This window comes from Protopterus annectens, chromosome 11.part0 (assembly GCF_019279795.1).
Source record: "Protopterus annectens isolate FY-2018-M chromosome 11.part0, PAN1.0, whole genome shotgun sequence".
Classification (NCBI taxonomy): Eukaryota; Metazoa; Chordata; order Ceratodontiformes; family Protopteridae; genus Protopterus; species Protopterus annectens.
In genome coordinates this window covers 403,192,201-403,209,582 of record NC_056745.1, presented here as the reverse complement: position 1 = coordinate 403,209,582, position 17,382 = coordinate 403,192,201, and the positions used below count along the sequence as shown (strand labels likewise).

Here is a 17,382-nt window from a genome sequence, read left to right as displayed (position 1 = left end):
TTTAATAAAGATGTTTAAAAATTACAAAATAGACAATTAAGTTTGTTTTGCTCCAGAACTCCATGCAGACAAGTGGTAGAAACAGATGTGTTGGCAGTGACCTAGAAATGGAAGTTTTTGCATGCATTGACACCCTTTCCTGTTATTCCCCAAAGTGGTTCAATAGATAAGAAATGACAATACAAGCTTATCACATTTTGACCAGACAGCGTTTATTCTTAGTCGGTGAACTGGCTAGAGGTCAACACAAGACTCTTCTTTTCTTAGTGGGTTTACTTAGGTCAAAGGATCACCGATAAATCCCAACTACATACCCTGAAGCTCCTTTCAGGCAGCGACTATCTCAGAATGTGCCTCAAATTTTTAGAGAGGCTAGACACCATAAAGTCCTGTGCATCCAAATGGGGAGGTTTTCTGTCTGGTGTCAAAATAGAAGATAGGATGCCAGTACAGCAGGGGTGCCCCTCAAGTCTAGCTTATCCTAAACTTCTGTCAAGATGCATCTTTCAGCTGTTTGTACTATTTACCACTAGTAGTAATCAAGTCAAGCTTTTTCACAAGGAAGTTCTTTACATTTAACCTCCAAAAATGAGTGGCTGCTCATTGGGATTTGAATTATGAATTAGAAAAGCTAACCTACCCACCTTTTGCAACAGCATCTTTGTAGTGTTTGACCTGGAAAATTTCCTTGCTGGTAGCCTTAACCTCGGCTAGGACCTTTTTTGAGTTATAGGCCCATTTGAGCATTGTCCCCTTTTGGTCTTTCATAAGGGTAGAGCAGGTCTTCAAATCAATCCTCCTTTCATGCCAAAAGTAGTTTTCTGAATTTGCTCTAAATTGGCCCTAGGAGTGAGTGAGTGCGTGCGTGTACCTTCCATGGAAGGTTGGGCGCCAGACTGGCAACTCGACACTGTGAAACACTACTGCCAGTCATGGATGGACAGGTGATCCGCTGTGGCGACTCCTAACCGGGAAAGGCCAAAAGAAGTCTTCTATCCATTTACCTGCTTTCTATCCAAACCCTCTAAACCAGGGAGAAATAATTGTTTATTCTTAAGGTGTTAATACACAACTCAGATTTTGCTTAGAAAAGACTAAAGACCTGAGAAACTCAAACCAATTATTTGTGTATTTTGCAGGAAATGAAATGGTGCCAAAATTATTTCCAAATGTGTCTGCAGTTCCTTTCTCATCTGTTGTACATATCATGGCAAAGAGCTAGTTGCTCCTCAGTTCACACCTTCACAAAACATTACAAACTGGTTGTTCAGTCTGCAGCAAGAATTGGATTTGCTAAGTCTGCCCTTCATGGTATCTTAAATTAAAAGGAGGTATCCCTTTCCTCCACACCAACTGACTAAGCTCTGGAAATCCCATATGTTAATGGTATTACAGCAGTAAACTAATGAGGAACATATAGTAGTAATGGTACATGTTCTAATAGACCACTCTTGCAATAGCTATAACTTCCATCCATCCCCTCTAGGGGTATTCTTTTGAAGTTTTACCTTGTGGCCAGGATGGGATATTTCATTTTTTTCCTTCCCCCACACTAACATTTTCTGTGTTCTCAAAATTCATCCTGCCTTTAATATTACCTCAGGGTTCACACATTTGTTTAGGAAGTTATTTTTCTAACTAATTTTTTTGTCAGGACAAGAAAGCAAGAAATAAAGAAGGCAGTTCACGGACTCTACTGGCAGCAAGTTTAGGTAAAAGACAATCCCACAATGCTGGAAAATCATACAAATCCTTTATTCTTTGAAATAAAATATCCTGTTAACCGCTTTCATTTAAACAAAGTGTTAAACTTCATCAGGCAACTGTTAGTTTCACATTCACTTCCTTTATAAACTTCCTTTAGCATTGATTGATTAAACAATTCATTAATATTAATGGCTTTAAAACATTTTCATTGAATGTTGTTTTTTGTAGGATAATTTATCATGTGATTGGTATAACCATCAAAATGTAAATATAAGTACCACTATGGAGCTTTTCTCCCTGGGTCTGGGCTGAAAAGGGGCTATTAGCTTATTTGGATTGTGTCAGTCAGCAAATCAAAAGAAATAAGCAAGTAAATAAACTGTGGACATATACTGCTGCCATCCTACTTGATATTTGGCATACTAGCTTCTCATTGACATAATTTGGAAATTACCTTTTTTTTCTTTGATATAGAAAGTTGTTTCTTAAGTAGGATATTTTGGGACGAACAGACTATAATTGCTGGTTCTGAGACTGACAGAGAAATTGAGTTTGGCAGGCAGAAATTGCAGATGTTCATCGTGTTCATCACACTTGGGTTATCCTGCCATTAGGCGGTCCCGCTGTCTGCCCGAATTCCAAAGTCTTGCTCCGGCGTCGGTTGCTGTCGCTTCTTCCCTGACGTCAGTGCGCCAGGGGTATATAAGAGGCATCCGACGCCATTTTCTCCAGTCTTTCTTGCTGCGCGGTGCCCGAAGCAGAAGCAGTTCGCAAGTGCCGGTCGGCCGACACCTGAGATTTTCGATTTGAATTTCGGTCCGAAGTCTTCAATAAGGCTAAGTACCCCGTTGAGGAACATTTTCTTGCCTCAGTCCGATGTCAGAAAAAGTTAACAATTGCATTTCTTGTGGGAAGCAAATAACTCATAAGGACTTCCATTCCTATTGTATTCCTTGCCTAGGCCCTGACCATGACATCACAGGTTGTCGGTTTTGTGCTAGGTTTAATAAACTAACTATCAAATGCCGTTTTGATTTCGCATGGCATTACTTTGGTAGGAAATTTAATTATATCATGCCGTCGGAGCAGCCGACGACCACCATACATAAAAAAACGCAAAGATAAGGACAGGCAACCTAGGAACAAGCCCGAATCCGAGGCCTCAGCTGGGCCTGTCGCTGGTTCTCCGGTTTTCAGTGAGGCACCTACACAGCCCCTGACGACCGCAGAACTGGAACCCCAGACAGCTGCGGATTCCCAAGCGGAGCCTACTAGGCCGATGCAGCCATCTTCCGACACCAGAGCAGAAGTAGACACCGGTGCAGTGGAAACACCTTCGGTTGCAGAAGGTGTCTTCAGACCGACTGCACTCACCATTAAATCTTATGCCAAGCTTAAAACTCCTTTAAAACCTAAGAAAACTATACATCAGTCTACAGTTCAAGGCCCCATGCCTAAGAAGCAAATGCTTAAGATGGCTGAAGATTTGATTACCCTTATCAGGGGTTCCCATCCCCCTCCTGATAAAAGACCAAGACAAGAGGAGGATTATGCATCCTCTGACCAGGTTTCACTCTCCTCAGATTCTTCTGAGGAACAGGATTACACTTTTCCACCTTATGAAGACTCTGATGCTCAAGACTCTATTCCCTCAGCATCTCCCCCTGAAGACTACTCCTTTGGGGAAACTTTACATACCATGAGGGAACATTTCCACTGGGAAGGCCAGGATTACTCAGATTCTAAGAAAAGGTTCCGAGAGTTCCTTTTACTACCCCAGCACAGACCTCTTGCTATCCCTCCTGTTTTAGATATTGTGGATGATGTTTACTTGGAGTCTAGTTTAAATCCAGACTCTCTACCTCCTGCTCCAGCCAAACCAGACAGATACTGCAGAGTACCTGACTCACACCAATTCCTTTATAAAAGCCCTGTAGCTGACCCAGAAACAATTTCCCAGGGTCCTAAGGGAGCTAAAGCTTCTATGGCTAAAAATCCTGTGCCCTCTGAAAGGGATTCCAGAGCCCTAGATAGATGGGGAAAGAAAATATACACCTCAGCAACTCTGGCTATGAGAGCATTAAATTGCCAGTTTCACATGATGAAATATCAGCAATTCCTAATGTCTCCGTTAAAACAAAAAATGAGCACACATTCAGAACAGTCTGAATTCAAGGAAATGCAGGATCTGTTGCATGCAGCTGAACAGGTGGGCAAACATACTTTACAATGCGGATTTGATTCATTGGAAGCTTCCTGTAGAACAGCTGTTACTGGCTCTGTCATACGTAGACATGCTTGGTTAAAAGAACCAACCCTTCCTTGACCATGTTAAAGCAAATTTATTGGATGCACCTTTACAGCAGAATGTATTTGATGTCAAAGCAGAAGAGGTTTTAAAGAAAATGGAGGATAAGGCAATGTCTATGCAAACGGTCAAGGATTTTTTGCAGGTACAACCCCCTCGTTTCAGCAGAAATTGGCCAACAAAAAACTGGTCCTTTCCAGCTTCTGACAGATCACAGAGGGGCAAATACAGACGCCCAAGGGGCAGAGGTCAGTCACAGGGCCCTTACAAACCTCGCCAATGGGGTACTGCTACCCAGAAAGGAGGAGAAGACAGGCCCCAAGCTAGCAGAAGACGAACACAATGACTCTATCCTCAAACTACCAAGCAAATCTCTCCTGGCAACTCCCTTGAGAGGAAAACTAGCAATTTTTTTTGCAGAGAACTGGCACATCATCACAAAAGACAAATTAGTTCTAAACATTGTCTCTCAAGGATACAGATTCCACTTTCATACCTTACCAAGGATCAAAGGAATGCCAAACCTGCCACCAAATCAATGGGCAGAGGCACAAAAACAAATTACAGCTCTCATGGACATGAGAGGCATTCAACAGGTACCTACACATGAGCAAGGACAAAGATTTTACTCAAGACTCTTCCTAGTCCCAAGAAAGGACAAAGCATGGAGACCCATTCTGGATCTTTCAGTTCTGAACACCTATCTGCAAGTACCAAAATTCAGGATGCTAACACTACAGCAGCTTCTTCCCAAGCTGGGCAAGAATGCTTGGCTAGTCACTTTGGACCTCAAGGAGGGCATACCTGCATGTCCCTATCAGACAAAATTGCAGAAGATACCTCCGCTTCATTGCAGGTTCAATGCATTATCAATTCTCTGCACTGCCCTTTGACTTATCTACTGCGCCCAGGGTCTTCACAAAATGCCTGGCACCTGTAATTGCATACTGCAGACAAAGAGGAATTCAAATATACCCATACCTGGACGACTGCCTTATTCAAGCAGAAAACAAGGACATTCTTTTAAAGCATCTGGCATTTGTCAAACACCTTCTAAGTTGTCTAGGGTACACAGTAAACGAAAAGAAATCAAAACTAGTGCCCTCACAAAACATAATATTCCTGGGTGTCAGATTGAATACAACGGCCCACATAGCTTATCTCATGCCAGACAAGCAACAACAGCTGATTCAATATTTCAAAATAATGGCAACAAAGACCCAACTCCCTGCAAGAAAAATTCTGCAGGCCTTGGGATTCATGACATCTTGCATACTACTTAAACCATTTGCAAAACTGCATATGAGGAAATTACAGTGGTACCTGAAAAGTGTATGGGCTCAGCACAGCCACAGCTTGGAAACAATGATACCACTCATTCCCTGCCTTTACCAGGAGTTTCTATGGTGGGCACAGGCATGTCACCTCAAGGGTCAGCCTTTCACCTTGCCCACAGCCAGGCAAACTATGACAACAGATGCATCGGACTATGCCTGGGGAGCACACATGGCAGGGCAGTGCATTCAGGGCAAATGGACTACAGATCAGAGGCATCTGCATATCAATCAAAAAGAAATGCTAGCAGTACAGAATGCCCTAACAGCTTTCAAGGACCTTCTACACCCAGGACAGCTAATGATAAAGACGGACAATACCACAGTAATGTGGTACATAAACAAGCAAGGGGGCACACATTCCTACCCTCTATGCAGGCAAGCAATGACCTTGTGGAACACTGCACTGTCTTACCAGGTTCAATTACAAGCACAATTCCTGCCAGGAAAGAAAAACACATTGGCAGACGACCTAAGCAAAAACATCATGGATCCACATTAATGGAAACCTAGATCCACAGGTATTTGCAATGATAGCTCAAAAATGGGGACGCCCAAACATAGATCTGTTTGCAAGCCCCCACAACCACCAACTTCAAAAATTTTGCACAAGGACCTTCCATCCACTAGCTTGGAAAGTGGACGCCCTCTCATTCATTTGGAAAACATTAACAGTGTATGCCTTCCCTCCACTGCCTCTTTTAGCAAAGGTACTGCTGAAAGTCAGATTAGAGAGGCCATAAATGATGCTCGTTGCGCCAGACTGGCCATGCCAGCATTGGTATCCAATTTTAAGGAACATGGCCCATGGCCCACCATGGATTTTGCCACAAATTCCTCACCTGCTCACCCAGCGAGACAATCAGATTCTACACAGCCAGCTCAAGACTTTAAACTTGGCTGCATGGCAAATTACCTAAACAACCAGCCAACACCTTTATCCAAAGCTGTTATGGATGTCATTCTGGAGGCCAGGAGGCCCAGCACCAGGAAAACCTATTCAGACAAATGGAAAAGATTTTGCACCTGGAACCAGGCTAAAGGCCAAAATCCCCTTGATCCAAACATCCCTCAGATTCTACAATATTTAACTGAGATGTTACACAAAGGACTTTCCTTTTCATCTATTAAGATCCACGCCTCGGCAATTTCAGCTCATTACAGCACGGATCCTCCTTTATTCTCACATCCACTCCTAAGAAGTACCTCAGAGGGGCTAAGAACTTAAGACCGCCAAGGAGAGCTCCAACACCTACTTGGGATCTCAACTTTGTTCTGGAAAAGCTTACACTGCCGCCCTTCGAACCAGCTTTTTCAGCTGATTTAAAATTTCTTTCATGGAAAACTGCCCTATTACTAGCAATAACCTCAGCTAGAAGAGTCTCAGAGCTACAGGCACTAATGGCAGTGGAACCTTTCCTCATTTGTCATCAAGACAGAGTCTCTCTACGAACTAACCCTTCCTTTATGCCAAAGGTGGTATCCAGTGTGGCCCTAAACCAAACCATTCAATTCCCCACCTTCTTCCCAAATCCCCAGAACAAAGGAGAAAGACTCCTGCACTCTCTGGACATTCACAGGCAAATTACATTACTACTTGGATAAAACTAAGGCTTTCAGAAAAACTGACCAGCTCTTTGTAGCCTGTGCTACAGGATCACAAGGAAAAGCTATTTCAAAACAGACCATTTCTAAATGGATAGGGCATTGCATACGTTTCTGCTACACACATCATGGGAAACCAGTACCTGCTAACATTAGGTCCCACTCCACCAGGGCTACAGCTACATCAGCAGCCTTTCTCAGGGGTGTGCCAACCAAGGATATTCTGGAAGCTGCAACTTGGAGTTCAGCGCGCACCTTCACCAAACACTATCACTTACCTCTATACTCTGACTAGAGCTGGTTTTGCCACTGCAGTTTTGCAGGGCCTACTAGCTTCTTCTAACCCTGTTTGACTCCACCTCCCATCCTTAGCTTTGGGATTCAACCCAAGTGTGATGACTGCAGGAGGGTAACACGATGAACATAGTACAGTTTTGTACCTACCATAAATGTAGATGTTCGAGTGTTCACCCTGCTGCAGTCCAGGTTACCATCCCTCCATCCCCTCTGAACTAGCTGAACTTATCTCTACCACTGTATCCTATACTACCTCTGTGGTGTATTTGCTTGTGCCTAAGGGTTTTGTTTTATTTTTATATAGCTATATGTATATATATATATATATATATATATATATATATATATATATATTTTTTTTTTTTTTGCCTACCTATTGGGGGCACCTGACATCTGGGGCGAGAAAAACTGAAGAAAATGGCGTTGGATGCATTGGCACACTGACGTCAGGGAAGAAGCGACAGCAACCGACGCCGGACCAAGACTTTGGGATTCGGGCCAACTGCAGGACCGCCTGACGGCAGGATAACCCAAGTGTGATGACTGCAGCAGGGTGAACACTCGAACATCTACATTTATGGTAGGTACAAAACTGTACATTTTGAGTCCTAGAGATAAATTACTTATTATGGAAACATAAGTGTTTCATTGAAATGGGGTTAACATTATTTTATGTTTTGTTTGGTTTTAACATGTAGTGTATTTTGTAGAAAGTACATTGAATGTCTGCATGTAAGCAGATTTGCAAAGTGTTTAGCATGTCTACATGTAAGCAGATTTGCAAAGTGTTAAGCATGCTTGTATGTATGCATTTTTTTTTTTGCAAAGTAGTTTGTGTTTGATCCAGGTAACTGATATAAATCTTATTAACAGAATGAATTAATTATTTTACATCTCTAAGGCAATTTTAATGTGAACGTGACTGTGTTTCAATAGGCTTCACTTACCCTGGAGGAGAAGCAAAAATTAGCAAAGGAGCAGGAACAGGCACAGAAACTGAGAAATCAAACACCACTGACTCCCAAGACCCTCACACCTGCAGCTCCTGCTGCCAAGGTAAGAATTTTTAGACTTAATTTTATTGTAACCAGCATAAACAGTTCAACTCAGGCAGTCTGCATATTTCTAATTTCGTGTGAAATGCGTTACCAAGTTACACATGCAGCCTTGTCACTGATATACTTTAGTATGTGGTAAGTTGAGTGCAATGTACAGTCTTTTATTCTTGATACTTGTGAAATCCTTTGTCCATTAAGGGAGAATTGTTAGAAAACAAATGTATAGCATCTAATTATGTTAGCTTTTCATTTGTTACTATGTTAACCAAGTTGGGCCCTGATGGACTGTTTTCATCCATTACCCAGCTGAAAGGCCAAGTTAGAGGTAGAGAATGTAAGTATTGCCACTTTAGTGGCAAAGTAACAAGTCCAGTTATTTTGGTGTCAAGTAGCAAGATGGTCCTATTACTTTTACTTCACAACCTCTTAGTGTAATAAAGCTGGACCAAGCCTAAAATAATGTAAGGCGAAAGGCCCACAAATAGGGACAGTTTTTAAGTATTGCTCTTATAAACTTAGAAAGGTTTTAGTTTAGCATGATTTGTGTTAGCACACATTTTCTGAAGGTTATAAAGTCTGAAACGCAAATGCATGTTATTATTTTGTGACTTCAGTCCTCCACGATTTGCCAGAAAACCACACATTGTATGAGGAACAGACCAAAAATTTTAAATAAAAATCTGGACATTCTGTGAAAATCTGGACAGTTAAGGTTACACAATACAGTTAGATGAGAAGTTCATATCTGTACATTAGTGGTTGGAAATGGTACTTAGTACTTTTTTTTAACTTGGTGAATAATTTCATTCCTGAATTCAAGTATGCATCCAGCCAGCCATCTTCAGTACCCACTTTATGCAGTTCAGAATCCAGGAGATTTAGATTCTGTCATGGTTAACAGTGTGGTTGATATATGATAGGAATAAGGTCTGGATGGGATGACACTCCATCATAGCACTAATATTATCATAATGACTAAATCTTACTGCTAAACTACAGCTCAATATCAGTAAAACTGTACAGAATTAATAAATTAAATACAGCCAGGCAGGGGCATACTATCAGGCTGAACTGAATTAAAACTTAAAATGTGTAGGTACACATATAAGAAAAAGAGATGAGGGATACTCCTCAGTTGAAAGCAGAATGTTATTTGTAAAGAAGTTTGAGTCATACTTAGGTGTTCAGTTTGAAGAAAATTCTTGGATGTTAGAGTGAATGGTCTTGAAATGTCAAAAGACTAGTTAGCATTGCGGGTAGATGTAAAGGAGGTAAAAGAGTAAATTAATGCAAAATGTTGTAGGAATTTTGCTATAGAATGATGGTGGATTTAGAAAAAATAGCTTATAAGTAGTAATCATCTCTTCAGTGCAGGAATCCTTTCAGCAGTAGAAATTTAGGCTTCACCTGGGGGATGTTGGTAGAAATTTTGAGTGACACTGTTTTTAGGAACAGTAGTAGATAGTCTTCATTTTTTTCTAACCTCATGTTTTTGCATGATTTCAGGAAGTAAATGATCCTAGGGATGAAAACAATCTCTTCCTTTCCATAAGCTTGTTCTTTTGCAGTATGTTAACTAATTAATACCACTGAGACCATTATCAGGGAGACCTGGTGAGTGGGGCTGTTACAGTCCTAGCACAGAAGAGTTTACAGCATTGTTTGAAAATAAAAATTACAATTATACAAAAATAAATAAATAAAATAAAACGTGAGTCACCAGTTAGTATCTTAAAGAACCTACAAAAGTTATACAATGTTGAACACAAGATAGTGAGTCCTGTAGGCAGGTACTGCACTAATTAGCAGTTTGCATACTTTTTTTTTCTGCTGATGAGAGTTGTTTGCCAAAGAGTCTTCAAAGACTGTTTAATATTAAATTTATTTTCTAATTTGTCTTGAGTAAGGGTTTCCAATGATGAGCAGAAGCTGCACTCCCTAGTTTTGCAAGTGAGAAGACAAAAAAGAAAGAAACTGGAAGTACGTAAGATCTTGGTGGGGGGAGTGAAAATGTTAGAGCAGGAGAAGCATATGGCTGGAGAGGGGAATGGGCATGAGAGAACTTGCTTTAGTACAGCCAACCAAGCTGTTTTAGAATGGTACAAGGATAGATATAATGCAGCCAGGCTGAACCTTTTGCAGTCCTACTGTATACAAAACTAAGTTTATTGATTTCTGCCTGGTTAATATTAAACCAGCTTCAGCTTCTGTGTAGGAGCAAGGGGACAAGACACTGCTCTGAAAATAACCAATGTTCATCATTCCCACTGCTGCAGTAGCCTTTTGCCCAAGCTTGCCAATTTCCAAAAGCTTTGACTACCCCTACAACTTCTGTGTCACTGCTGATTTTTCTCTTCACAGGTTTGACCAGAATTAACAAACTTCAGTACTTTCTTGCCACCCACCTTGTGAAGAAGCAGCTCAGAGGCTTCACAGGAGCAGCAGTCATCCTTTAGCTTTATTCTGTCAGATAAGTCCCCTTTGGGGAACTCATCCATACAGAATTTGACGCTTTTATATATAATTATTTTTAAGAACAAAAAAAAAAAAATATATATATATATATATATATATATATATATATATATATATATATATTTTTTTTTTTTTTTTTTTTTCATGTAGCCTTTTAGTGGGTCTTCCCCTTTAAGAAACCTGGTATATTTCTATTATCAGAAAATTCTTGTTGAGTACCACTGTTTTTAGCTTTGGCTAATTTGGCAGCTAGTTTTGTGATACAGCATACTGCTTGTGTAAACTTTAGACATTTTATGTGAAACTTTATTGTTGCAAAGTGTTTTATTTGGGTAGGAACTTCTGTGGGGGTATGTGGTGCTTGTTTTCAGGCTGTGACACCCTGGCATTTTTTTGTCGGATTAAAATTTTTTCTTTGGAGGGGTTTCTGAAAGGAATTTAGTGTACTGCTAGTACATGACAGGATTTTGGGGATACAGTATGTCTGTGAAAGTGTATGTGGGCTGCTTGTGGTCACTGTTTGACAACTTACCTTCTGCCCAACTTTTTCCATCAATTCTTACCACATGTGAAGCATCCTCATTGCCCGCATCATGGATACTTACCCAACTTCTGCTGGTGCAACTTCTCTTCTTCCTAGAAAGAAAAAACTACTTATCAAAGAGCCGTTGCTGACTATGTGTGCTCAGTCTTTGCCTCAGCCAGTGGGTGTTAACTCTGAAGTGACCAGCTGTTATTTCTCAAACCACTTGTTTACCTCTTTGGCTTCCTCTGGTGTAATCTTTCAGCCACCACTTTGTCATCTTTGGTTGTTCCACTGTCCAAAACTGACATGGGAGAACCACAGGGTACAGAGAGATACTGAGAACTTCTTCTCAGTGTGGCTTGGGGAAGAGATCTCTTGATGGGGCAGAAATACCCTGTCTGAGTTGGTCATCAGGGATACTATAAAGAAAATGCAGAATTCATCAGAATACATGGTGTCTATTAAGAAAAAGATGTTTTTCTTACCTTGGCTAAGAAATTGTTAGGGGCAATTAATCCTGGCACACAGGGTACAGTACCTGTAAATCAGGTCATCAGAAACATTCCTAAAGAAGACATGTCAAAAGATTCCAACAGAGACAGGGCTTCACCTCCTCCTGCAGATTTTCAATCCCAAATGTCCGATGCAGAAGAAACTTGGTCCTAATAGATTTTCCTTTTAAAACAAAACCATGCAGATGAAATTGTCAGTATATCTGACCAAAACCAACTTAGAAAAACAATTCACTGGGTCCACACAATAAGCTCCATACCTCCATAGGAATAACAGGACCACCATTCTTATTAACACACTTTGTTCCAAGCACACAGAAAGTTAAGCGCTTTCATCTCCCTCACCAAAACAGAGACTTCTTCAGAATTAACATTATTCCCATAAGCACCTCTTGTTTAATAGATGTCATTTACATTCTAGTTAATTAATTAGGCAATTTGCAAATTAGAAATTCTATAAAGTGATCTACACTGCTCCATAAACTGACAACTTAAAACATTTGTGTTAAAGGTATAAAATGTTGAAGCTTTGAGAAAAATACTGTATTACATCCAGAGCTCTCTTTTTTAACACTGGAACCAAAGGAATGTTCTCATTAATACCTGGTGATGTGTCAAGTTTAATTTTATTATCCAAAAAAAGTTCTGTTAACTCTTAACCGGAGCTCCCACCATCCACCTTGGGCATTTAATGTAACTTGTTCTAAGATCCCAAATTTAAATCTAGTGAAGTCCTGACACTGTAAAGAGTGTTTATACAGTGAATTATTCAAATTACCCCTTGATGTTGAGTACAGATGTTCGTAGATCCTTGTTCTAAGTTTTCTTTCTGTCTTACCTGTATAATAACTGCCACAAGTTTGGCAGATTGAAATGTACACTATTCCCTTGATGTTACAATTTCCTTTGTGTAAATTAACATTGTATCCATTTTCCTTTAATACTATATTAATCTAATACTATATTAGATTCAAGTATGTAGGTAGGATGCTACCAAGTGCGGGACATGCAGGCAATGCCCCTACATACTTGAATCTGAAGGATTGCCCGACAGCCGTTTTCTGGAGGAAGTCGGAGGGGTGCTTATCCCTGCACCTGAAAGCTTGGATGTCTATAACAAAAGTCAGATGGGTGTAGAGGATAATAACCAGAGGCTATTGCATTCCCTTTTTGTCCTTTCCTCCAAATTAAAAAAAGTTATCAAACATTCCACTGTCTCAAAGAACAGTAACGTTCAAAGAGGTACACAAATTGCTAAACAAGCGAGTCATCCAAGAGGACTTGCCAGACCAGCTAGGATCCAGAACTTAACTCAGCATTCTTTCTAGTACAAAAAAAGATTAGAGCTGTCAGGCGGGTTTTGGACTTCAACCACCTAAATCAGTATGTCAGACAGTCATGGTTCTGGATGGTCACCATTCAGTCCATTCTCCCACTATTGAGAGTGAATGATTGAATGTGCTCCGTAGACCTTCAGGATGCATACTGCCATATGAAGCTGGACAAGTGATCCACTTGTAGCTGTGAGACAGTCATTTCCAATTCAGAGCTCTGCCCTTTGGCCTTACCAGATCTCTGCTTTTCCACCAAATGCAAAGCAGCATACTTAGGCTGCAAAGGTTCCGGGTATTCCCGAATCTGGATGACTGACTCATTTCCAACCCTTAGAAATGCCAAACACTTTTTAAAAACAAAATAAGGAATGCAAAGCTTTCAGGTAAAAACCCTTCCTTTACCCAAAAGCTTTGTATTCCTTATTTTGTTTTAATAAAAATGTTTGGCATTTCTAAGGACAAGAGTTTTTTTCTTTTTGTTCTTCCTATTTTTTTCTGATCTAGTTTGCCACTGAACTGTCCTTTTTATTGATTCTCATTTCCAACACTACCAGGAATCTATTTATCCAAGCAAGAGACTCCTTGCTCCAAATTTGTTTGATGTTGGGCATCACCATCAAGCCAGACAAGTCCAAATTCCATCCTGTATGGGTAATAGAGTTCATCGGAGAACATTTGGATACAATTCATCTGGTCTGTATCATATGAGCAAATCACACAAATTGCGAACACTCATAATATCGAACTTACTGGACCTCGAACTTCCTATTGTGGGGGGCTGTGCCCCCCACACCCCTCGCTATGTATATTCCAACTCTCAAGATCGCACTACAGTGAGGAAAGGGCAAATATCCCATTCTTCACTGTACCGCAATCTCAGAAAAAGCACTTCTAGGTCCGGTACGTTCGATATTATGAGTGTTCGCAATTTGTGTGATTCGCTCATATAATATAGACCCCAATTCATCAGACAGCGAAACTTCTACAGAGCAAGTTATCCATACTTCAGTCATGCTGAAGTCATTCTTTCATGTCAACAGCCAATGGCAAGAATGGTGTTTTGTTTATTGGTTTTAGTGGCAGCATTCATCACGGTAGTCCCTCTCTCCACATACCACATGAGAGTACTGCAGTGGACCTTAGCAGTGCAGTGGTTCATCAGGCACCAATAAGTGTCTTTCTGAGTACGTCTGCATGCGTTTGGATTACTCACATGAGCTGGTGGCTCAAATCCCTTATGGTATTGCAAGACAGCCCATTTGTTTTTCCCCAACCTAAAGCCACTGCTTCCACGGACTCTTCCCTTTTAGGGTTGGGAAAGATCATGCAAGGCATGTGGTTCCCTGTCTGAGGCCAATCTCCACATCAACATTCTAGAGATGAGGTCAGTTCTTGTAGTGTTGCAGGCCTTTCAGGACTCTGTCCCTGAAGGTCTGATTTGTCCAATCCAACGTATTAGCAGTATGGTACATCAGTAAGCAAGGGCGAACCTGTTCTTGTCCATTATGTCAAGTAGCCGTGATAGTTTTGCAATGGGTGATATCTTCCAATCTATTGCTTTCTTCAAGCAATGCACATTCCAGGAAAGTCCAATGTACTCGTGGACAGTTTTGAGCAGATCCAGCCTCCTGCCTCACAAATGGTCTATCAATCAGAAGGTGATAGGATAGATTTTCTGCTGCTTGGGTCAACCCTGCTGGAATCATTTTGCTGCTCACGAAAACACCAAATGCCCAGATTATCCCACGACCCTTCTCATCCCAAACTTTCCTCAGGAAAGCATTAGAGAGGAAGGTCAGGGTGATCCTTACTTAGAATTGCCAACCGCCCAGAATTCTTCTGGACTGCCTGGAAATAAGGGACACTCTGGAAAATGGAGACTGCCTTTTCTTGTCCAGTAAAAAATATCTTTTCTTTTAATTTAAAAAAAAATTTTTTTAAAGGGTGCTCTTCTTTAAGAAACCCTTTGTGTCTGGTCGCAGTCGCACAGATGCACAAGCCGAGATTCTCATTCTTTGTCGTCTTCATCTTCCGCGCGGTGGGTTGAATTTGAATTCCAGTCTCCACTCTCCAGAAGATGTTTGGACTGCAACGGACCACTACGAATGGTTGGACAAATGAGAGAGGTGGGGGGGGGGGTGTATATAATATAACTTGCTCAGCTTTCCAGAATTAACAATTAAGTAACACTACTTCCATGTAGAAAGAAAATGTGAATTGTAACATTCTAATGTTCAAATGTCAGTTGTTTTCATTTACTGCAGAACTGTTTTAAATTAGGAGAGTTCATGTATGAATGTATATTAATTCTGTGATGTCATCCTTTGTCTTTCTAATTTTTCCTGAATTAACTGTAAATATTTGGTTGCCCAGTTTGAGAGTTCAGGACTTAATTTTAATTAGATTTGAGACTGTTAATATTTTAAGTACACTTCCGTGAAAATAACAGTCTAGTACTAAAATCACTGTTGCATATTAAAAACATTTTGTGGAGGAAGTGTACCCCCATACCTCCGTTACTTAACATATACTAACTCTGAGGCAAAAATTCCTTCTGCTCACACTTAGTTTCAGAATTTCAAGAAAAGCACTTATTTCCTCAGACTTGCAGTGCTGCTGCTTCTTTTGGCTTTTTCCCAGTTAGAGGTCGCCACACTGGATCACCTGTCCGCTCATGATTGGCAGTGAAGTTTTATAGTGCCGAGGTGCCAGCCCGGTGCCCAACCTTCCACAGAAGGCACACGCACACACTCACTCACACTTAGGGCCAATTTGGAGTGTCAAAAGTTTGAGTGGTCTTTTATGTTGGAAATGTTCTGAATCAGGCAGTTTCATCATTATTGCTTCATGTGCTTTGTTTCATTGCTTACTGGAAAAATGTTCAAAATTATACATTTAAAACATGCTCTAACACTTGGTGCTGTATTATACAAAGGGATATAATTTAATTATTATACATTATAATTTAATGCAGTCAGGAAGCTGAGTCAAAGAACTTTTGCATGGTCCTAAAAATGTGTGCAAGGGGCTATGGTATGAAAACAGCCCAAAGGTAAACTTAATCCACAACTGGCCAGATACATTTTCTTTGAACGTGGATTTCAGTGCTGTTCAGTGAATGTGAGTTTCAAAGGCATAGAAGTTTTAATGCTGTTTTCATTGGGAGACTGTATTGCTTTGTTTAGAAAATATGTATCAGTGGTTTGTGTTATAACTGTTGAAATAAAAGTTTTAAATTAAATCCAAATATCTATAATCATTTTAGAAGCAAAGCAGAAGACATTATGCACACTGTGAGTTTTGAACAGTGTTTATGGCAACTGGGTAGAAATGGAGAAATAGCCAAGCAATTGGACACTGGAATAGCTGGGGTATCAAAACTAAACGCATTTTGCTTTCACATACATGTCCAGAATTTTTGACATTGAAAGTTGGCAACCCTATCCTTACTGCCCCCTTTTGTTCTCAACAAGTTTGGTCTCCCCTATCTATGGCTTCATCTGAAACACCCTCCATGGGGTGCTGCATCCCAGCCCATATCTCATTTCTCACCCATCCAGCACACTCATGCCCTAAAGTTAACCTTTTGGTTTATCCAGTGATAGCTGATCAGTCCAGGTTTTTTTCACAAGTTATCCATATTCTTCCTTCTTTCCAGAGACCATCTACTAGGAGGGTTTACAAAAGCAAATGGAAAAAGTTCTCAGTTTGGGCTTCTGAAAGAAATTTAGACCCTTTCTAGGTTCCTCTTCCAGCCTTTTTTTTACTTTTTAGCCAGCCTTTTTCAGAATGGTGCCAGCTATTCCACTATGAACGTCCGGTTGTCAGCTATTTCCATTTTCTGCATGGGAGAGAATCAGTCCTCCATTGTATCTCTCAAATTTTCTAAGGCCATTTCGAGGCATGCCATTCTTCTCAGACCTCCATTTTGAGATCCTACCCCCTCCTTGAGATATTACTATTAAACTTCAAGCACTGACTCATACCCCACTTGAGCTTGCAGCCTAGATTGATCTCCAGTTCCTAACATGTAAACATTTTATTTTTAGTGGTAGTTACGTCTGTGAAGAGGTCATCAGAACTCCAAGCCCATTCATGGAAACATTTGCACATTATTTTTCGTAAGGAAAAAGTTTCCCTTCAAACCAATCCTTTCTTTTTGCCAAAGGTAGCTACTGTAAAAAAAAATTTAAATCAAAATGCTAATCTAACAGTTTTCTTTCTGA

At 40.5% G+C, this 17,382-nt stretch overlaps 1 protein-coding gene across 3 annotated transcripts in view; it reads left to right on the top strand.

Annotated features, from left to right (window-relative positions):
• Positions 1-17,382, top strand: part of SCYL2 (SCY1 like pseudokinase 2) — a 1,725,360-nt gene that overhangs the window by 1,558,593 nt on the left and 149,385 nt on the right. For all 3 annotated transcript variants that reach the window (XM_044087896.1, XM_044087898.1, XM_044087897.1), the window contains one exon: positions 8,188-8,307. In XM_044087896.1, coding sequence (XP_043943831.1) covers positions 8,188-8,307 — 120 coding nt within the window. The remainder of the gene's footprint in view (positions 1-8,187; positions 8,308-17,382) is intronic.